This window comes from Carassius gibelio, chromosome A16 (assembly GCF_023724105.1).
Source record: "Carassius gibelio isolate Cgi1373 ecotype wild population from Czech Republic chromosome A16, carGib1.2-hapl.c, whole genome shotgun sequence".
NCBI classification, from domain to species: domain Eukaryota; kingdom Metazoa; phylum Chordata; class Actinopteri; order Cypriniformes; family Cyprinidae; genus Carassius; species Carassius gibelio.
The window spans coordinates 25,736,999-25,760,057 of NC_068386.1; the positions used below are offsets into that span (position 1 = coordinate 25,736,999).

At 39.7% G+C, this 23,059-nt stretch overlaps 1 protein-coding gene across 1 annotated transcript in view; it reads right to left on the reverse strand.

Annotated features, from left to right (window-relative positions):
• Positions 1 to 629: 629 nt before the first annotated feature.
• Positions 630 to 23,059, reverse strand: part of LOC128030923 (ADAMTS-like protein 4) — a 51,219-nt gene continuing 28,789 nt past the window's right edge. Inside the window, exons 6-17 of the mRNA XM_052619013.1 lie at positions 18,902 to 19,041; positions 18,529 to 18,733; positions 12,102 to 12,289; positions 10,531 to 10,657; positions 8,019 to 8,234; positions 6,889 to 7,018; positions 5,815 to 6,019; positions 4,273 to 4,446; positions 3,987 to 4,166; positions 3,354 to 3,533; positions 3,133 to 3,277; positions 630 to 3,064 (exon numbers count right to left, since the gene is read on the reverse strand). Coding sequence (XP_052474973.1) covers positions 2,934 to 3,064; positions 3,133 to 3,277; positions 3,354 to 3,533; positions 3,987 to 4,166; positions 4,273 to 4,446; positions 5,815 to 6,019; positions 6,889 to 7,018; positions 8,019 to 8,234; positions 10,531 to 10,657; positions 12,102 to 12,289; positions 18,529 to 18,733; positions 18,902 to 19,041 — 2,021 coding nt within the window. The 3' untranslated portion in view covers positions 630 to 2,933. The remainder of the gene's footprint in view (positions 3,065 to 3,132; positions 3,278 to 3,353; positions 3,534 to 3,986; positions 4,167 to 4,272; positions 4,447 to 5,814; positions 6,020 to 6,888; positions 7,019 to 8,018; positions 8,235 to 10,530; positions 10,658 to 12,101; positions 12,290 to 18,528; positions 18,734 to 18,901; positions 19,042 to 23,059) is intronic.

Genomic DNA, 23,059 nt, shown 5'->3' on the forward strand with positions numbered 1-23,059 from the left:
ACACGGGCGCGCGCATACAGCTGCTGTCACGCGTCATGATCTTATGTATACAGGCAGCTCATCATATTGCAATCTAATGTTGAGAGAGGATTTATAAAACACAGCTCTGGGTATCTAACTGGATGAGCAAGCCCTTGTAAAACAGATAAACACAACACTTTTAAACATAAATATAATAAAGAAATACGGAAGGATTTTTTTTATTCCACTTATTATTAACATCATATGTAACCGTGTATTTACAATAAATGTATCACATTCGCTGAAACGGTGATACATGTTAACCCTTGTGTTTTCACTCGGAGCCCCGTGACCCAAATGTGTCTGGTGGGATGTGACCGGTTTCAGAGTGATTTACTGGGAAAAGGTCACCATCTGCCTCCAGATCCAGACCCCACCCCTTCCGAGGTCACACATCATCATCCTGAGATCTGCCTTGAGAGCAGATGATTAGAAGGAAGCTGTTGTTTCTCGGGTGAACGAGCAGAGCAGTTTTACTAATATCATATGCAAATAAATGCTGCTAGACCCCCCCCCCCCCCCCTTACTGTGCAGTTACTGTAAAATATTTATTATTTTCTGATATGAAAGCATTCTGAAACTTCTGCACCGATGACAAAAGAGTAGAATGGTTTTAGGTTTGTTTATTATGAATAATAATTGTGGTAAAATCTGCAGACATTGTCTATTCCATAATAAAGCAACATAAATGTGTGGCAACAAGTTGATCTTGAATTTCTAAAGACAGTTACTGATCTGTTTATGAAAAAAATAAATTATATATTTTTTATCATAGATAAATAGCTATGTTTCCTGTTTCATATATAAAAACATATTTTTTTCTTCTTCTAAAGAGTATCTGCTACCTGTCTAAACGTATGTGATAATATACAAACAAAATATGTACATAAGCTCTCAGACATGACACACACACAAACACAACTGACTGTATTTATATACTAAAATGTAACATTTTTGCAATCAGGACTGAGTCAAGTTACTGAGACAAACATCCTCCCTATCTCTGCCATTATTCATCTATATATGCATTTGCTCACTGAAATACTGCTCATTGCATAATAGGTTCTAGCTATGGGCTGGTAACAGGAAGATCACATACTGTAGTACTAGAGAGTATCTTTGATCTATTTTGATCCAGGGCAATGGTCTTGTATTGTACATGACTCTGGCTGAAATCACTGTACTATTAGCATATTTAATACTTATGCAACGAATAAACCACACAAATAATGCTGCCCTAAATGCTTTCTACCTTCGCATATATCCATAGCAACTGTTTAGGCCTTGGATTACACAATACCAAAAGCACAACAAAACCGTTTTATAATAATAACAAGTGATGCTAGTGTGCCTCTGATTCTGTAATATTTTAAAGGAACAGTTGAAAAATGAAAACTAGCTGAAAATGTACTCACCCTCAGGCCATACAAGATGTAATGGGTGCCGTCAGAATGAGAGTCCAACCAGCTGATAAAAACATCAATTAATATCTGAAGAAGCCAAAAGCTGTGTGTTTTTAAGAAACTAATCCATCATTAAGAGTTTTTTTAGAGTCAAATAATCCATAAATTTCTCCAGTGAAAAAGTAATCACATCTGAATCAGGAGAGAAATATTCTTAACAGCTAAATTAAAAACAGCTTTAATGAGTGCTGTGGATTATTGTGATGTTTTTATCAGCTGTTTGGACTCTCATTCTGACGGCACCCATTCACTGCAAAGGAATCAATTGCTGAGACACTGATGCAGTGATACATTTCACCAAACCTGATGAAGAAACAAACTCATCTACATCTTGGATGGCCTGAGAGAGAGTGCATTTTAACAAATTTTCTGGGTAAACTATTGCTTTAAATTACATTGAGGGCAACCGATACAAACAGCCAGAAATAACAAAGCCAAAAAAACATAAACATGTCACACAAAAAATGACAAAAACATGAAAACACCAAAACAACTGATATACATTCAGATATAAGCAACCTAAAGAACAGAGAGTGACTCAAATACAGAGAGCTGATCATGATGCTCATCCGCTCCTAATAGCTTAATGGACTAGATTCAGAGTAGATTTCCAGATTTCTGTTCACACTGCACTCGAATACGATCTGCAGGTCTGACTGTCAGCACTAAGGGTGCTATTTTAAGACAGCCGTGAGCACTTATGCTTTAGTATTTATGTTCTTGCTGAAGCACTGATATTTTAAGGACCATTTAGGGCACAGAGACAAGGCCAAAGGGGCTATTTTTGAGGGAAGAATCAATGTTTGCATAAGAATCTATCGCTTCTGTGCAGTAATTATGATGCATATTTGTTTCTCTTTTTCCACAGTAGGGTTTTAGTTCTAATACAACATAATTAGGGGTTAATGACGCACATTAGGTGTGTAATTAATGCTTGTCATCTGCTTTATCATACTTTGGTCGCACAACTCATAAACCGAATAAATGAGACAGATTACTGGTACATATACCAGATTCTGTATCCATTGACTTGCAATTAAAAAAAAACCATTATGAAATACTTAATGTGGGAAAGCACTTAAGCAACTTCTAGAATTGTTCCCACTTAACAATATCTTCATATACGTGTCCAGAATGTGGACCTGCGATGTCAGCTCATTTGTTTAAAGATCATTTAAGGAATGGTTATAACAGTATAGTGTACTAAACACTCGTCACCAGTGGGGAAAGAGCTAATGTGAATCATTTGAGACTATGAGCTCATATGCGATAACATTTTTAAGAGATTTGAGTTTAAAGGGATCCTGATCTCAGCTCAGTTCAAGTTGGAATTCCTTTTGAACCTGAATGGCGTCTGATTGGCTGTTTCCTCTGAGAGAACTGTGATTGGCTGAGTTCTGGCTCTGGTGGTGAATCTCTGAAGCTGACGTGTCTGTGGCTTGTGCAGGGTTAATGTCTCTTGGCCCGCTGAGCACTCTGGGTGCAGGACGCACAGCAGGCGCTCTTATAGTAAGAGTAGACGCAGAGTCGAGCCTGGACCACCGTTACACAGTTATGTCTTCTGTCCTTACAGTTCTCATCTACAGAGAGAGAGAGAGGGATTATAATCTGAATCATCTAAAGACTGTAAAAGCCCTGTCACACACACCTTCGAAGGGACTGCAGGGTATGGTGTTGCAGGAGCGCTCATGGGCAGGTCTTGAGTCCAGATCACAGGCTGTGTTGTGCTGTTTGTCAGCAGTGAGACAGCGCACCTCCCGCGTCTGCACCCCTTCACCGCAGGACCGAGAGCACTGGACAGACACAGAGAGGAAGTCAGAGACAGCAGAGGAAGAGCAGATCCTGCAGGACAGATGAAGCCGTCCTCACCGCGCTCCACTCGGTGGTGAACCACTGCGGTGTGCAGGGCTGCAGCTCACACGGCTGCACGGGAGACGGTTTCTCCAGGTGTGAGCACTCACTGGCAGCGCTCACGGTGAAGTCACTTCCTGTCTTCCTCACGCAGATGATGTCCCTGCGCTGGGTGCCGCTTCCACACGCTGCGTTACACTGTTCAGCAGAGAGAGGCCAGAGACAGAAGGGGTCTTTACACAGTCAAGCTAATGCTGGCTGTTCTGTTCCTGCTTAAAATGCTGCACACAAGCCAGACTAGCAGCCCCAGTGTCAAGGTATACAGCGGAAATAGCTGAGTAAATGCATTCATGCCACCTCTGAGCAGCATTAAACAGGCTATGTCAAGACACATAAATGCCACTTCAGAAGAGCTCCTGTAACATATCTGCAGTGTAAATTTGGCAAGAGTGACGACTGCCTACTGGACTATTCTATTACGTTCCATACTATTTATCAATGCAGTGCATTCAGGCTATAATTTTTTTTACCTAACATGTGTTCCCTGGGAATCAAAATGTGTTTTCGACATTATTCTATTCTATTAGACTTCATTCTTCTGCTCTATTCTAGCACAGACGCTGATGTTAGCTGCAGACAGCCGGTCCTCACCTGTCCCCAGGGTCCGGTGTACCAGAGGTGGATGGGTGTACAGGGACCCCCGTTACAGGCCTTCATATCAGCCGGTTTCTCCCCCCCACACTCCCCACCTCCGTCTCCTTCTCTCCTGCCTCCGCCGGTCAGACACACCACCTCTCTGCGCTGGACGCCCGGCCCGCACGTCGCAGAGCACTGACAGAGAAACATTTCCCACATTTAATTAAATATCGCTACATAAATATAGAATTGAATCAAATGACCTGAATCTGAAGCATGAATCTAACTGGTCACTACTCACAGTGTTTGTCCAGTCCGTGAAGTACCAGTTAGTGACACAAGGACCCATGTGACAGTCCTCAGTGCGCTGTGGGCGGAGCCTGTCACTGCACTCCCTGTCACTCACAGTGTTGCCATGGTCACTTACACAGCGCACGCTCCGGGTTCTCTTTCCCACTCCACAATCCACTGAGCACTGTGGGAAATACACACACACACACACACACACACAAACACGTCTATGTGAGCAGACTTACGCACAATTACACATGAGAACAAAACCACATATTTCCTAAATCTGCTTCTCAGTGGGCTGCCTGAACATCTAGCCTGGATTAACAATTCTGGATTCATCTGACCCATATCAAAACATGTTTCATAGGAGGAATTAACACAAGAAAACATTTAGCATTCAAAAACAGTATGAAACAATGAGACAACAACACATTTCAGACGAGTCCAGTCAGAGTTATATTAAAACCTCCGGTGTCGAGTGGAGAATGATTTATGATGGATGGATGCAGTTAACTGGACTTCTGAATATCAACACCCATTCACTGCCATTATAAAGCTTGGAAGAGCCAGGATATTTTAATATAACTCAGACTGTATTCGTCTGAAAGAAGAAAAGTCATATACACCTAGGATGACTTGAGGGTGAGTAAATCATGGGCTGATTTTCATTTTTGGGTGATTATCTCTTTAAGGACAAAAATGTCTCCCAATTAAAATGAAACCTAATAAAACTACAACATTTATTCCCAGCGCAACTGAAGCATAGCATCACGCATTCTTTGTTGATAGGCTTTTGCTCTGTGGGCAAGCCTTCAGATGTTTTACTGTTTTTATTTATTTATTTATTTATTTTAATTTGAACTATTTTTCTAGTATCAGCTGTTTCCTATTAACTATTGAGTGAATACTTGTTTTGTTCCTGTTTTCTGCTTCTGCTGAAAAAAGGCCTATTGAATTGTGTGGGTATACTGGGAATGGATATCAGAGTGTGTGTTTTTATGTGTTTGTGAATGGTTTTCTTTTTATGAATTTTTTTTTCATTCTGACACTGCACAAAAAATAATAATAATATATCATAATTAATGTAGTTTCCAATCACTGACTTAACCAAAACTGTAGTAATACATTTTATTTTTACATTTTATATATGAAATAATTTTTTTTATAAAAAAAAAAACAGTGGTGTTATGTAAACAAATCAGCATTTAAAGAAAAAACTGAAAAAATGGCATTTCAATAAATGTTGATAATGATGATGATTTTGTTAATTCTGAATGATAAAAACTGATTTTTTGGCAATTATGATCAGGACTGATGTTGGTGTCAATGAAAGTTGTCCTTTTTAAGGTCCTTCTTGTCCTCTAAACATTTTTAAATGCATGCACAAGAAAAAGTTTATAATGACAATGTTAATGAGAGGGTTTGACAGTGCATAACTCCTAACCCTAACTCTCATGAAAAACCACAGCTGCGCCAATATATTAAAAATCCTCATTTTACTCAATACAAAATGTAGTAAATAAACCAAATGAACCATGTGTAGTCTCACCGTGCTCCAGTTGGTGCTGATCTCCCAGTGCGAGCAGACGTGTGGGTGGCAGGGCTGTGTGGCGTTGGGGCGGCTGAGACTGGCGCAGCGCTGAGGGTGAACCATGGTGGAGCGATTCCCAAAACTCTGCCTGCACTGAATGTGTCTCTGCTGCACACCCCAGCCACAGGAGACACTGCACTCCGACCACACGCCCATATCCCAGCTACAAGCACAACAGTTCACTCAGATACTCATATAAACCCTAATATATTCAAGCAGTAAGTCTGTGGTGCAGGAGCTGGACCAGCAGAAATCTGAGGTTTTATAAGAGCCCTTACAGACATGATTACAGAAAACGGTTTCATATTTAATCTGTAATTAATTCTCTAGATGGGTGAACTTCTGTTTATGCATTACTGATGTAATTCCTGTGTTTGTTCTGTGTGAACATTGTTTAATACATAAACATTTAATACAACGTTTAATACCTACACATACTTATTATTACACACACACACATGTATATATATATATATATATATATATATATATATATATATATATATATATATATATATATATATATATATATATATATATATATATATATATGTATATATATGTATTACCAATCAAAAATTTGGAGTTAGTAAATTTAAATTATTATTATTATTTTGTTAAATAATAAAATTATTAATTTGTTACAAGTTTCTTTTGCTCATTTATTTGATAAAAAAATGTGGAAATATTTTTACAATTTAAAATAACTGCTTTCAATGTGAATAAAAAATAAAATGTCATGTGTTCCTGTGATGTAAAGCTGAATTTTCAGTGAATTTGATGAAGTAAAAAAAAAAAAAAAAAAAAAAAAAAAACACCTTTATTAAAAATATAAATTTTGTATTATTATAAATGTCTTTCCTGTCACTTTTGATGGATTTATTGCATTCATGCTGAATAAAAGTGTTAATTTATTTCAGAAAAAAAAAAATATAATAAAAAAAAAAAAAATCTGACTGAACCCACATTTCTGAGCAGTAGTCTATGCACGCGCACACACACACACACACACACACACACAGAGTTACTCACAACGGTGGACAGGGATGAACGTTACACGGCTCCTCCTCCGGCGCAGGTTTGGTTGCGGAGTCACACCTCCGCTCATGAACTTCCTGTTCTGTGTGTCGATTCACACACACAATCTCTCTGTACTGAGAGCCTGAATACACACAAACACATATGCACTCATCATAAAACAAGCATACACACTCAAAATACAACAATAAGTGGTGTAAAACCTTTTTTCTTCAGTTTGTTTCTTCATCAGATTTAGCACTGCATCACTTGCTTCTCAGCAGTGAATGGGTGCCATCAGAAAGGCAGGCAACACTATTACCATTGCTAATTCACCTAAAATATATATCAAATGTGATCACCCTCAGGCCATCCAAGATTCAATAAATGTAATTATTCATCAGAAGATATTTGTAGAAATGTAGCATTGCATCCGTGTCTCATCAATGGATGCTCTGCAGCAATAGTAACAATAGTAATAGTGTTGCTTCTAAGAGTGCACTCAGTCTGCGCTCTTTAAACTCACCAGAAGGAGGCAGCAGATTGCAAATTCACACTGGACAAATCATATTAATCAAAACCAGTGGTGAGCAGCTGAGAAACCCCTCAAAAACAAACACAGCCCTTCAGAGAAACTCCTGAACAGTTTGGCACATGTACGCCCTGTTCCACAGCGCTTGGCCTTCTTTATATGTAAGTAGGCAATGAGTTCATGTTCTCTGAGTGTTTCCAGCTCTCCCATTACAAATAAACACAGCATTAATCCACCGCGTCCAGTCTGGATCACAGGTTCAGAGAAGAGCCTCTCAAAGCAGTAATGTGTGCTTTCAACTGCTGTAGAGTCTGAAGCACAGATCCAAGCTGAGCTAAACTCTGGATTTATACTGTACTAAAGAGAGCTGTCATTCACTAAATACATGCAGTCGATATATGCAGATTTTTCTCTTACGTTCACTGAGGCTGCCTTTATTTGATCAAAAATGCAGTTAAAACAGTAATATTGTGAAATATGATTACAATGTAAAGCAGCTGTTTTCTATGTGAGTAACTGTAATTTATTTCTGTAACCAAAGGTGAATTTTCAGGACATTACTCCAGTCTTCATCATTCGAATACACTCTTTCTGAAATGTATTATTCTCTGACCTTTTCCACAGGTAGCTGTGCATTCAGTCAGCGCTCCTCTGCGCCACACAAACACAGGCTGATTGTCCAATGGGAGGTCTGTTCTCGGAGGGATCCGAGCATTCCGATTGGGTCCTAGGCCCTGTGGGCGGGGCCTCTCTGGTGGCCATCGGTCAGATATAGAGGAAGAAGATGACACAGGTGGAGGAGCAAGAGGGTTGTCGACTGACACGCCACCTGAAACAGAGAGAGAAGAGCTCAAAACCCAGTGTGAACTCAACACTTAACAATTAGTCATGCAACAGTAAACCTTGAGAAAAAAAATACACCTACGCATGCTTTTTAAAAGAGTACTTAATACAGAAATAACATGTACTTGAAAAAAAAATGCTATTTTAAATTAAAAATGTATTATATTTACATTTATATTAAAGCTGCAGTAGGTAACTTTTGTAAAAATATATTTTTTACATATTTGTTAAACCTGTCATTATGTCCTGACAGTAGAATATGAGACAGATAATCTGTGAAAAAATCAAGCTCCTCTGGCTCCTCCCAGTGTCCTATTGCCATTTGCAGAAATCCAGCCGCTCCCGGTAAAAAACAACCAATCAGAGCTGCGGTCCGTAACTTTGTTTGTGTTCAGAATGTCGAAAAATTTATATAATAAGCGAGTACACCATGAACCCATTTTCCAAACCGTGTTTTTGGCTTGTCCTGAATCACTAGGGTGCACCTATAATAAGTGTTTATATTCAGACTATTTTAGATTGCTTCGGGGGTACCACGGCGGAGTAACCCAGTACCTTTGTGATTCTTCATAGACATAAACAGAGAGAAGTAGCTCCGGCTACAATGTTCTTCCGCAAGACGCAAGCAGTTCTGTTTATTAACCACTAGAGCGTCAAAAGTTACCTACCGCAGCTTTAAATGCATTTAGCTGAACTGTGCAGTGTTTTTTCTTACTTGATCGGGACTTAATTAAATATGTATGACTTCTGTTGTCTTTGAAATGTGTTTTACTGCTGAATGTACTGACAAGCATTTATGATAAACTAAACGGAGTGTCTATTTTCATTCAGTGCAAATAGCCGCTGCCTAAACTAAAATCCAATGGCATTTCTATTGAAACTTGTATGTCATATATTTAAATATATTTGTAATTACACATCTGTAATGTACTTAAATGTGTTAAGAAACACAGTCATCAAAGTCTCTTTAAGTACACTCAAATGGACTTGCATTTCATTAATATTATTATATTATCTGCAAATATACTGTATATTTTTTAAATATACTTTTAAGATCCAAAATACACTTACAATTAAGCACACTACTTTTCACAAGAGAACGTTGTAAAAAATGTAAAAAATTTGTGCTAACATAAAAAAACTGTAGTGAAGTACAGTTTTTGTTTTGCACCAGTGCATTTGAATTGTTGCATTGCTAACAGCTGTTGTTGCTCATGTTTTCACAAATACCGTATTTTCAGGACTATAAGTCACACTTTTTTTCATAGTTTGGCTGGTCCTGCGACTTATAGTCAGGTGTGACTTATTTATCAAAATTAAAATACCAAAAGAAATGAACCAAGAGAAAACATTACCGTCTACAGCCGCCAGAGGGCGCTCTACTCCGCTTCTCCTGAAGTCTACACTGAGCCGCATATAGCGCCCTCTCGTGGCTGTAGACGGTAATGATTTCTCTTGGTGCTTGGTTCTAAATAAATGTGACTTATAGTTCGGTTTTTTCCTCATCATGACGTATTTTTGGACTGATGCAACTTATACTCAGGTGCGACTTATAGTCCGAAAAATACGGTACTCATACTCTCTTTAAAACTGTACTGCAAGTTACTGCATATGTGAACCTCCTTTAGAATATTCTTTTAGTCTAGCAACATGCAGCGACAGACCTTTAGTTTAAATAAATGGTCACTGATGAAGTTCCCTTTCCAGGATGCTGCTTCAGAAGGTAACCTTGCAGTCTGAGTATGGAGTGGACATCAAGGCAGTCTCACTAGGTTTTAATTCCTTGCTGAAAAGACCAGCTTAAACCAGTCTGTGGTGTGCTGGTATTAGCTGGTTTAAGCTGATTTAGTCGGTCTCATAGCCTGTTCCCAAGTTCCACCAAAAATCGTTTTTAGTAGGGTTGGCACAGAACTAAAGACTGATTCATGCTTTTAGCCTCATGTCACACACACACTCTCACTGTGACCCCATTCTTATAAAAACTCTGTTGAACATCATCCTCTGCTGCCCACTACACACACACACACACACACACACACACACACACACACAGTCGCAGGCCCATTCTCCTGTAATGACCTTAAAAGGGTTCAGCAGTGGCCAAGAAGTGAAATAAGAGACTGCTCAAGTGAAATATAACTGCACGACACACACATATAAACACTGTAAATTTAGAGTGAGCGAGAAGATAGTCAGAAGAGAAAAATAGAAACTGAGGTGATGGGAGAGAGCGAAAGAGAAAGAGAGAGAGACTGTGACGAGGAGACTGTAGAATAACTGACTGATTTCTCTGAGCGCCGCCCGTCCTCGCTCCCTCTCTCCGTGTACTTCTCTCTCTCCGTCCCTCCGTCTCTCCACTGGGATGTAATATTCGTAGTCTATGCCTGGATTCTGTCTGTGGAAAATAATCTACAGCAAGATAGAGAGAGAGAGAGGGGCAGCGAAAAAACAGGTTAATAAACTCCAGCATATGGTAACGTCTCACTCCATGAGTGCATTCCAGTTATCATCGGCCGTATTTCACTGATGCACAGACACACACACACACACTCCTAAAATCTGCATGCACTTAAGGCTAGAGTACATGAGCTCACCATTATTCATGGAATTCTTCTAAAACCAAATTGGTGATACGCTGTTACTGTGTCACACTTTGCACTGTTTGAGACTACAATAAAACCACCCATTTTCTGTTGATTTAAACTACTTCTGTGTTCTTTTATGACTACCACACCTACATCTATACTAGACCAAAACTGAAACTTAAATTAGTTTAACTACCCAAACCACTGACATCTAAATTAGACCAATACTGAAACATAAAATAGTATCATTTAACTAAAGATACATAAACTATACCAATACAAATACTAAAACTAGTTTGGCTACCAATCCAGTGATACCTAAACTAGAGCCATACTTATTCTTAAACTAGTATGACTATCCAAACCACCAAGACCTATACCACTGTACACTAATACTGAAACGTAAACTAGTATAACTACCCAAACCCTAGACCTAAATTAGACCATTAATGAAGAGTAAACTAGTATCATTAAACTAGAATACTTAAACTTGACCAAATGTGATACTTAAACTAGAATAACAAACTAAACCACTGACATCTAAACTAGACCAATACTTATGCTTGAACTAGTTTAACTACCCAAACCACTGATAACTAAACTATACCAATACTGAAACATAACTATTATCATTAAACTTGTGATATCTAAACTATACCAATACTGATACTTACAACTAGTATCACAGCTTAAATATTTGTAATTTAACAAGTCAAACACTGATACCTCAACTAGTACGACTACCAAAACTACTGACACCCAAACTAGACAAATACTGATAATTAAACTAGCATCACTATTTAAATCCTGATAATTAAACTAACCAATTCTAACAGTTCAACTAGTATCATTAAACTAGTGATATCCAAACTGAACAAATATTGACACTAACTACTGATACCTGAGCAATACTGATATTTAACTACTGTGTCACTACTCAAATACTGATCATGTGTGTATTTGTATTACATTAAAATACCTTCTGGTATCGTCTCATACTGTTTCATGATATGAGCCATTACTGGAATATGAGAGAGTTCCTAACATGATTCAGGAGTAGTGTTACTGTATATTCATGTAATGTCATCATCAATAAACACAATAGTCATGTATAAACAGAATTGCAGCTCAATCCTTCCGTCCTTTCCTGCAGTAAAACCTCCCAGTTCAGAGTTTGTGCTCCATCACACACAAGCCAGACTTTTTCCAAAATTCTCTAATATACTACATGAACGTGTGTGTGTGTGTGTGTGAGTGTGTGTGCTTACGTATAGCTGCAGCTGGGCTGTTGTGGGTCCAGGAGCACTGAGGGTTTCTCCTCTCTCTTCTCCCTGCTCTTGAGGCCCAGCTTTGGGTCGGCTGTAGAGGAAGGTGGTTCCTCCAGCCTGATACTCTCCCGGAGGATCGACCGCCCAGCGTCCGTTCACCACAGACTGACCTGTTCCACTGCGCAGGGCTGCAGACACAAACACATTAAAGTACAAACCTGACTTGAAATAATCTAACAAAATTCAAATGGTACTAAAGCGGTTTCAAAAACGACAGTTTTAGTTCACGCAATCTCACTAATTCGATCCAGGTTCAATGAGTCAGGATAATTTGCTGTACACGCTTACTCTTAATCAGCCCTTAAAGTCGATCATGGATCAAATCGATCCACCATAGCAAACAGTGAATATTTGTGCTGTTTTAATGCATTTGAGACACTGTGTTTTCCTCAGTGCATAACTGAAACGTCACAGGTATATTTTTCATCTGTAATGTTAGAAAGTCATGCAAATATATCCATTTTGCTGTCAGGAGAGCTGTACCATGAAGCTAGATTAGCTGGCTAGTCAGGTAAGTTTCAGGTTTGCACCAATCCTGGGTTTTAGGTACCATGTACTGTAAGTGGCTTGTCTTTTAGTGGTATTCATTGCCATAGTACACTCCAGGACTAACCTGCTCCGGGGCAGATTATGTTCAGGGTTAGAGATCTCAAACTGAAGCTGGACCAATCAGATGTGAGAGAAGTGACACATGTCTGACACAAAGTCACTCCCCCAGTTTATCTTGCTCCAAATTAAAGGTCACTAATGCTAATAAATAAATAAATAAATAGAAAAAGTCTGACTTTAATGATAATTACAGAGTCATTTTATGATTTATATAATTATTGTGATTCATATTATTATTATTATTATTTATTTTATTTGTCCTCCTTTGTTTTTTATATGACATTTACATTTCTTCAATCTCTTAACCTTTAGCAAAACCTTTCACCTTTAGTTTTGAATCTTGCTGAGTCTCTCGTGAGAAGTAACTCAAACTTGCTTTGTGTTGAGAGGCTCGTGATTGGCTGTTCACCAGTGATGTCACACATTCATGTGCACGCACTCCACAAACTCAGGATCAAAGCCTGAGTTGACAAAGAAAGTTGATGATAAGAATCATGGTACCAACAAAGCCAGATTGGAGAGGTTTGGTTTCGTCAACTCAAAACTAATCCTGTTACTCTGAATTTGTTCAGCTACCATCACGGTACAGGCCCTGGGTTAGTTTCCCAGCATAAGATACAACAGTGACTGAACTTGGGCTATGGTAATTTTGCTTCATGAAACCAAATCAAGTGTAACTAAGTCAGACTAACTGAAATAAGCCTGGCTTATTTGGTAAACTTGTTTTATGAAACAGCCCCTTGTTCCCCTGTGACCTAGTTTTACCAAGTCTCCTAATTGTCATTCTGTTCACCTGTGTTTGATTAATTAACTCATCAGTTCCTTTGTTTGCTTCCCCCATTTACACCCTCAGTTCTCCCTTAGCCTTTGTCTGTTCTACTTTAACCTTAGCTGTGTGTTTTCTTGTGACTTTTCCGGCTTGTATTTACATATTAAGTCAAGTTTATTGAAATTGCACCTTTTGCCTTCATCTGCCTTCCTTTGACACAACGTAACAGACTTGTCCCTGGAAGATTTTTTTTGAGATTCATCTGAGTCATTATTGGTTTATGGAACGTGTGGAAAGCTGTTTTTAGCTGTCTGTAATTACAGATCTCTATTCTGCTTGTGATTTATTTTTATGAGTTTCCTACCATAATCACATATCACATGAAACTAGGAATTCTCCTCCAAGATGAGTTCATAGCCAAAGTATCAAAGAAAAAGAAATGAAAAGGAAGGGATGTAGCACAGACATCAGAAAACTAAAATTAAGGACATGTGTCTCCCCATAAAATAGATCCCTAATAATGAGATCTCTGTCATATCTCGTATCATTAGTCATCAAATTCTTCTGAAACCACATGATCAAAGCTGAGCTATTCACAACACACTGATTAAATTACAAATGACTCCTACTGGCATCTAAACAAGACAATACTCATACTTAAACTAGTATGATTACTCAAACCACTGACACCTAAACAAGACCAATACTGATTACATAAACCAGACAAACTCTAAGTAAACAAGTATGACTAGCCAATCTCTGACATTTAAACTAGAAAAATACCGATAGACATTGATATCGATTGAAATGAGCCAGGCAAACACTGATAATTACTCGTATCGTTAATCAAGCATATCATTAAACAAGTATGAACTAGTATTATTAAACAAGTGATACCTAAAATATAATACCTAAACTAGATAAATACTGACACTTGAGCCAATACAACTACCCAGAACTACTGACACCAAAACTAGACTAATACTGATACTTAAACTAGCATGACTACCTAAAACACTGACACCTAAAGTAGAAATAGTTTAACTAGTATATCATGACTTAAATACTGACAATTAAACTAGAAAAACACTGATTATCAAAGTTGTATGTCTACCAAAACTACTGACACCCAAACCAGTCCATTAAAGCTAAAATAATAATAAAAATCATTAAACTAGTGTTATCCAAACTAGACAAACTACTGACACCTAAACAAGACTAATACTGATAGTTAAATTAGTATCACAACTGAATTAGTTAATTAAACTAGAAAAACACTGATTACCAAAGTAGTATGACTACCAAAACTACTGACTTAAACTACCCAAACTACTGACGTTCAAACTAGAGAAGTATGGATACTTTAAACTAGCATGACTACTCAAACTAGTAACACCTGAACTAAATCAATGCTGAAAATTAAATAAATATTAGTAACCAAACTACACTACTGACCCCTAAACTAGTGGAATACTAATATTTAAACCGGTAGTAATAAACAAGTCATCCCTAAACTAGACCAACACTGATAGTTAAATTAGTAAATAGAAAAACTTAAACTAGTGGCACATAAACAAACAACAACAATAATACTATTATCAGTAAACAAGTGATACTGTACTTAAACTAGTATGACTCCACTAACACCTTAACTAGATCAGTACTGACACCTAAACTAGTATGACTAGTCAAACTTTTGACATATAAACTAGTCAGGTATTGAAACTGGAATCAAGTATTGTTATTTTATTGCTATTATCTAAAATTTTGGTGTCATAACTGCCTGTTTTTGTTTGTTTGTTTTCATGGCTGGTAAAAAATATTTCTGGCCGGTTCATTTCTTTAAGTCACCGGCCATTGGCAGTTCTGGCAAAGCTTGTTTTAGGCCCTGTTGGGATACACCATCACGTAACCCGGTGAGTGTTTTGTCTGCTACAGCAGTCTGCCTCGGGGCATAATCACACCATGCTAGAACAAACAGAGAAACAGACCTGTGCGTACGGAGAAACAGACACAGACATGTCCATGAGTCTGACTCAGGGTCATATTCACTTATCAAAACATGCCTGTATTAGCTAATCCAGCCCACAGAGATCCTCCAAACCCCACGCATCCTCTGCCGTGAATATGTGCATTCCTGAGTCATGTTTAGGCTAATATAAAGATGAACGTAATTTCTGCATCCCTCTCAGGACAGTGACTCATCGCTGCCCCAAACGCACCGCAGACTCAAACAATGGGACAGTATCATCTGAATTTAAACTTGCACGCTCTAGATCACCTGAAGTGATCAACAGCAGCTGTGAAGAATTAAAAAAATACCTCTCTGCTAGTGACCGTTGTGGTTTATGAGCTGAATTTCCGCAGAGAAACAATGACCAAATCACACTAATCTCACATTAGCAGGTAGAAACATATCCCGATAATTGATGTGAGTGCATGCATTTACAGTCACACACACATGCTCACGCTCATGAATGTCAGGATGAACGTCTAAGGTTACGTATGTTACCCTGGATCCTCGAAGGAACGACACGCTGAGTCGAGAACAATTGGGGAACGTCCCCAGCGTGACGTCTCTGAATAACGTGTGTAATCAGTCCAATGGAAGGGCGAGACGTCATAGGTGGGTGACGTCAGAGACCAGGAAGCATAAAAGCATGATCGGCGAAGCCGGTAATCAGCCTCCAGAGATGCGGGAAGTGTGGAACTGCGACGCAGCATTGCGTTCCTTCGAGAACGATTGGGGAACGAGAATGCCCACGCCGCCAGACTTTCAAATCTCTGCCTAGTGTGGAAGAGCACAGCTAAAGCAAGAGAAGGAGACAGGAGCCTGACAGAATTGGGGATACAGGCATACAGTTTCCTCATTGAGGGAGCTCTGGATTGGAGAACGGTCTTAATAACCTTGGTTGAGAGACCAGAAGCTAAAAGTTGTGCCTCCTCAGAGACGACACCTACAGCCTCTAAGCTCCATGCGGGGGCACACCCTCCGCCTGCGATAGGAGATCTCTTCTGATGGGAACCTCCCATGGAGTGCCGCCAAAAAGACAAATCAGGCCCAGGGACCATGCCCGGCCCGACCAGAACGGGGCTACTAACAGCAGCCGGATTTGTCCAGGCGCACTCTCTCCAGAACTCCCGGGAGCAGAGCAATCAGGGGAAAAATGTACAGATGAAGCCTCGGCCACGTCTGTACCATGCCGTCCAGCCTCAGTGGAGCTGGATGAGTCAGAGGAAGCCAGAGGGGACAGTGCGATGTCTCTCGAGTCGCAAACAGATCCACCCGAGTCTGGCACACCTCTCCAACTCTGCTTCATCATCTCGGTGTGAAGCCGCCATTCCCCGGGCCTCGGCCCCTGCCTCAACAGGATGTCTGCTCCCATATTAAGATGCCCAGGAATGTGGAATGCTTTCAGCAAGAGGAGTTCACGCTGGGACCACACAAGGATCTGGTACGCTAGTTTGTATAAACAGCGTGAGCGCAGATCTCCTTGGTGGTTGATGTAAGAGACCACTGCTGTGTTGTCGGTGCGCAGCAACACACGGTGACCTCTTAGGTCTCGGAGAAAGTAATGTAGTGCTCAAATCACAGCCAGCATCCTCAGGCAGATGAAATGCCATGTCGGATGGTGGCCACTTCACAGACCGCGGGCAGGGTGGCCACTCATGACCGCACCCCAGCCGGTGAGAAATGTGTCTGTCGCTAGCATTACATGGCGACAAGAAGCTCCCAGCACCAGGCTCTGAGACAAGAACCAAGGTTTTCTCCACATATCCAAGGCACGTAGGCACCGCCGTGTGACATTTAGCATGCAAAGTGGGTTTCCCCTCAGGGAGAATCCCTTGGTCCTGAGCCACCACTGTAGGGGTCTCATGTACAGCAGGCCAATAGTATTCACGTTGGACGCAGCTGCCATCAGACCCAGCAATCTCAGAGACTTCTTGATAGTGAGTGATCGGCTTTCTCTCACTCTCGTGACTGCAGTGAGGATAGACTCGATCCGAGCAGGTGACATACGTGCCTGCATCATGGTCGAATCCCACACCACGCCCAGATAAATGGTTCTCTGTACTGGAGAAAGCACACTTTTCTTGGCGTTAAGTCTTAACCCCAGCTCTTTCATGTGAGCAAGAATGACACCTTGATGCCGAACCGTCATCTGCTCTGATTGAGCTAATATCAACCAATCGTCAATGTGGTTGAGTCGTGAAAGTGTGGGGTGAGAGTGCAAGGCCATTGGAAGATCTGTATTGGTGGGCTTTTGTTCCCAAAAGCAAACCTCAGGAACTTCAGATGAAGAAGGATGGCGATAAGTGCATATTTTTGATCGATCGTGACACACTAGCTGTTCTGAAAACCTCCCAGGAGGTCGCAAGCCTCTTAGCACGCTACGTTTTCAGGCGGTAACTGAGAGAAGCGCTAGCCGGAGACCGCTGCACCCTGGAACACCGGCAGGGTTGGCAGATCGATCTCCTGGGGGCACTGAGGAGAGACGGGCACCGTGCAATACGGTGTACACCGCTCTCCCCCGGAGGGGCCTGCCGCAGCATCAGGACTCTCGCTGAAGCTGAAGTCTCCTAAAAACGACGGTCCTCAGACCCACGTTGTCTGCTAGGAAGACTAGACTCTGCTCCTGCTCGATTAAGTATGGCCTTTATAATAAATAATCTTTAATAAATACAATTCATGCATTTGCTTTAAATGAAAAATACATAAAAAATTTATGAAATTAGATGAAGCTGTTTCCCACTATAAAGTTGGCATAATTAATCATTTTTCAGGTTTCCATTTAACACAGAGCTAATGACCTTTTCTGACCCGCAGCTTAACCCTTTAAGTTTTATCCAGTTACACATTTTGATTAAGACATTATTTAGCATTTCATTTAATGAAGCGGCTTCCTCAAGAAGAAAACTGCAGAAAATAATTCCAAACCAGACACACACACACACACACACACACACACACACACACAGAGTTTGTACCCAGATAGTTGGGACTGGCTCGTCTCTCAGTGATGTTGATGGCCGTGGCTCCGGGGGGGATGTTCAGGATTTTGTGGTAGCCCAGCGGGACACTGGTGTTCTGGAAACTTCCCGTGACCCTCTCACAGGTGCTTTCTCCTCCGCCGCACACACCACAGCGATCCCGAACCAATCCTGAGCCCAACACACCGTCACAGCCCTCGCTCTGACACACACACACACACACACACACACACACACACACAGAGGAAACGATGACTTCATTACCATTACAGTTAAACATGGAGCTGCCAGATTCTAGAATGCTGTCCTCACAGATTTAGACTTGATGATGTTATCATATTGGTGCATGTCAGCCTAGTTGTTTTCTCACCAGACAGCGTCCTCCCACACACACATGGTTGGGTGTGTTATTTGCGCAGGGCGTTCCATCTCGTACCCTCTCCGCCTGCCGCACGTAGAAGCGATACCCGACCGGTCGACAGGTCAGCTCACACTGCTGCTCCAGACCCACTGCCACAGAAAACACTCCACATCACTCAGTGCCATCTCACATTACTGTACATTCATCACACGGAAATCCACAGTTCCATGAAGAGTGCGATAAACATCATAAACACATGATCAGAAACGATCCTTCTGCCCTCATGAATGAAACCCTTTCTGAAAAGGCCTGTTTTATCTGTTGTACGTTGTCCTCTTTGTGAACCTCGTGAGATCCCTCTGGTGCGGATGCGAGCCGTTTCGCTCGCTCTCTCACAAACACAACACAGTCCTGAGCTATTAATTACAGCCAATCAATGTCATGATCAAAACACACAGGAAGCACTCATTATTACTAGCACAGATACAACACACACTTGATAATTGCCGTTTAGGACTTTATCTGTTTTCCTGGAAATCACGGTTATAAATTCCCTGATACCCCCTGGCTTCCTGCGACTGTGGGAACACTGTGGATATCAGCTAACCATGGCCCAGAATGCACCAGCACATTCATGCTAGAACAACTCACAGTCTCTCTAGAAAATGTAAAAATATAGTTACATATTTAGAACATCTGCTTATCGGTACATCCAAGTTTTTTGCTCTCTGGTCTTTCTGTCTATTTTCAGTCTCAGCTGGACTACGGTCTGTTCATCTGAAGCACACAAAGAGCACTTTCATGATCTGGCAAGCTCTAATCTGATTGGCTGACGTCCTGCAGTAAGAGCACACAGGGTTTTATTCAGTCTGTCGGGCTGATTCTGTGAAAAGCTTTTTACTGAACTTAACAAATTTAGCTGGCTACATCAAATCTTTGAAAAAGCTGTAAATTTCACATAGTTTGCTGGAGCATTTTCTGAGAGAAATTACTTGTTGTTTTTGGATATATATATATATATATATATATATATATATATATATATATATATATATATATATATATACACTACAGTAGCACATAAATAATTCTAAATAAATGAATAAATCTAACGTAACCAAATTACAAAATCAAAAAAAAAAATGTTTATACAAAATATGAATAAATACTATGACACATGCAAAATACTAAAATAAAAAATATATACACAAATAAAAGTAAATAAAATAAATAAAAAAAAAATTGAATTTTTTTTTTTTTTTTAAATAACCCTGCCCCTAAGAACAAAACAAACTGTGGTTGGTCACTTCACATGTCAGTCAGATCAGCTCTCTTCTTGTCTAAGTCGGCGGTTCTTCCAGGAAATGTTGTCATGTGTAGCAGACTTTATCTGGTCAGTCAAAGGTCAGACTACGAGAGATTCTCTTTCTCTCTGTCCATCAGAATCAGCGGAAACTGACAAAAGAGCAAGAGATTCCAAGCCCGTCTTTTCCCATTGCATCAGTTATCTTTGAGAGATTATAACGGAGACAATGGTAGAGAGAGAGAGAGAGAGAGAGAGAGAGAGAGAGAGAGAGAGAGAGAAAGAGAGAGAGAGAGGAAGAGAACGAGAGAGAGAGAGAGAGACTGACAGAAAGAGAGAGAGAGAGACAGAGAGTCAATTAAAGTTATAAAAATAATGAACAAAAAGGTTAATCTTAAAGGAGGGCAAAAGCAAGAATACATAACAACTGTAAGAATTGTCTCCTCTCTTTTTCTTGCTCTCTCTCTCTCTGGTACGCAGACAGTGGGTCTATTCAGACTAAATATACTTCCCCACTATCTCTGTCTCTAAACAAACTCAGAGAGACACACAGGAAGAACGAGGGATGACGAGAGAAAGAAAGAACAGCACAGGATGAGAGAGGAATCTGTTCAGGGAAAGAGGGATATACAGACAGACCAAAAGAAAGAGCTGGAATGTCAGAAGAAGAGCGAGAGCCTGAAAACGATCCACACACTTCAAAACAAGTCTGCTCCATTTGAACTTATGCAACAATAAATGTTATATCTAAAATGTGCTTGTGAAATATGGATTAAGTGCAAGGTTATTGTAGTTAAAACTATGTGTGTGTGTGTTTCAATTAAAGTTAAAATATACAGACATATAAATAAAATAAATAAAAATTTAATTACTAAAACTCAGAAAGTTAAAAAATGAAAACAAATTATTTAATTAATTAATAATAGTTATACTAAAATTACACTGTTATTCCAAACATTTAACAAATTATTTACTTTTCACTTAAATAATGCATGTAAAAATGTATAAATGTGGTCAATAAAATGAAAAAACTATGAAAAAAGTCCCTTACGCTCACCAAGACTGCACTTATTTGATGAAAAATACAGTAAAAATGTGAAAACTTATTATAATTTAAAACAGCTGTTTTCTGTGTGAATCTGTGTTAAAGTGTAATTTATTTCTGTGATGCTCCGCTGTATTTTCTTGTTGACATGTAAAACATAAATAAATAAATAAATAATTATTCCAAACCTTAGACCAGTAGTGTTTAATATATGTCCAAAATGTTACTTTAACAAGCTTGTTTCTTAATGATTCCCTTATTAAATCAAATCAAGTAAATGTATTGAAACTGGCTGAGCCAGATGTGTGTGTTCTCCAGTGAATCCTGGCCCACCTCACTGCAAAACCAAACCGACACATTTTCAGACATTCTGGATGTAAAAGCCGACAGAGTGGGCAGAGCTTAGGCAAAGACGAGCCCAGATTTACTGATCAAAGGAGATTTCATCAGAAACACACACACACACACACACACACACACACACACACACACACACACACACACACACCTTGCAGGATGCAGATATAACAGGTTGTTTGCTCTTTACAGAGTCAGTAGTATTAAGATCTCAGACAGATGACACACTCCAGCCCCGCTCCGAATGAAATACTAGCTTACTGCTTACTGAAAAACTCACAAAACATTCTTTCGACCCGTAGACATCTTGCAAACATTTCCAATAATGCCACGCAGCATGAAAAAGAGCTGCCCTTTAGTACGGTTTTAAAAAGAGAACTTTATAATGCTTTTTTGACACACTTATGGAGGACTTTAGATGTAATCTCAGTTACTTATGGTCTTTGAAAGTGTTACTCCTGAATGTGCTGACAAGCATTTATGATAAACTAAACATACTGTCAAACTTAAAAATAAGGGCAATTGTTTCACATTTTTTTATTCAATTGTATGTAAAAGAATGTCTTGGCTCTCAGCAGCAGAAACAGAGAATATGGCTTTTGATGTTGATCTGCAACGCTTGAAATGAAAGTTCAAAATCTGGCACACTGTGCTGTGGGCACCATATTGTTCAAAGTGTGCTTACACTATCTACAAATAGAGTATAAAATAGTGCTTGAAACTACATTTGCTCAGTAAAAAAGGTGCTTAACACTCCAAAAATGAAGTCAGATGCGAACATACTGTACATTTCTCCGAAGCTTGTTTCAGCCATAATGTGAAAAAAAAAAAATTAAAGTTTCTTTTTTAAATCTCACAATCTGGAGCTTTTTTCCTCATAATTGTCTCTGAATTGTTTTTCATAGCTTGTCAATTCAGCAAGGGATTTGTTCCTTTAAAGACAGAAAAATAAAAGTGTAACTCGACACCAAAGTGTGCAATATTCCTGGAAAGCACCTCCTGCACAGGTTTTATGGGAATAAAATGCATCCTCAACATTTGCATAAAATGCATATTTGCATGAGTGTGTCACAAAGGACTGATGTTTTCAGAGCAGGTTAGTGTTTTTCTGATCATTGCCCACACGTCTCTCTCACAAACACAGCTGTGTCTCCATCCCTCCCAAACACATGTCCTTCCCAACTCCTCTGAAACTCTGTTTACAGTATTGTGTCCGTGTCCCAGCCCTGTCCCAGTCTTCCACGTTGATCCATCACATCCCGCTCTCTAATACTCTCTGAGCTGGGTGGAGAGACTTTGGCAGCGGACAGATACAATAGTAAAAGATTTGGACCAATGCAAGGAAAACGAAAGGAGGGAATGTTTAGCGAGAACTAAACGAGCGAGAGAGGAGTTCAGTTTCTCTGTTCATGCACGCTCTCTTCCTCCTCGTTCTCTTGGATCTCCCTCAATCTCTCCATCA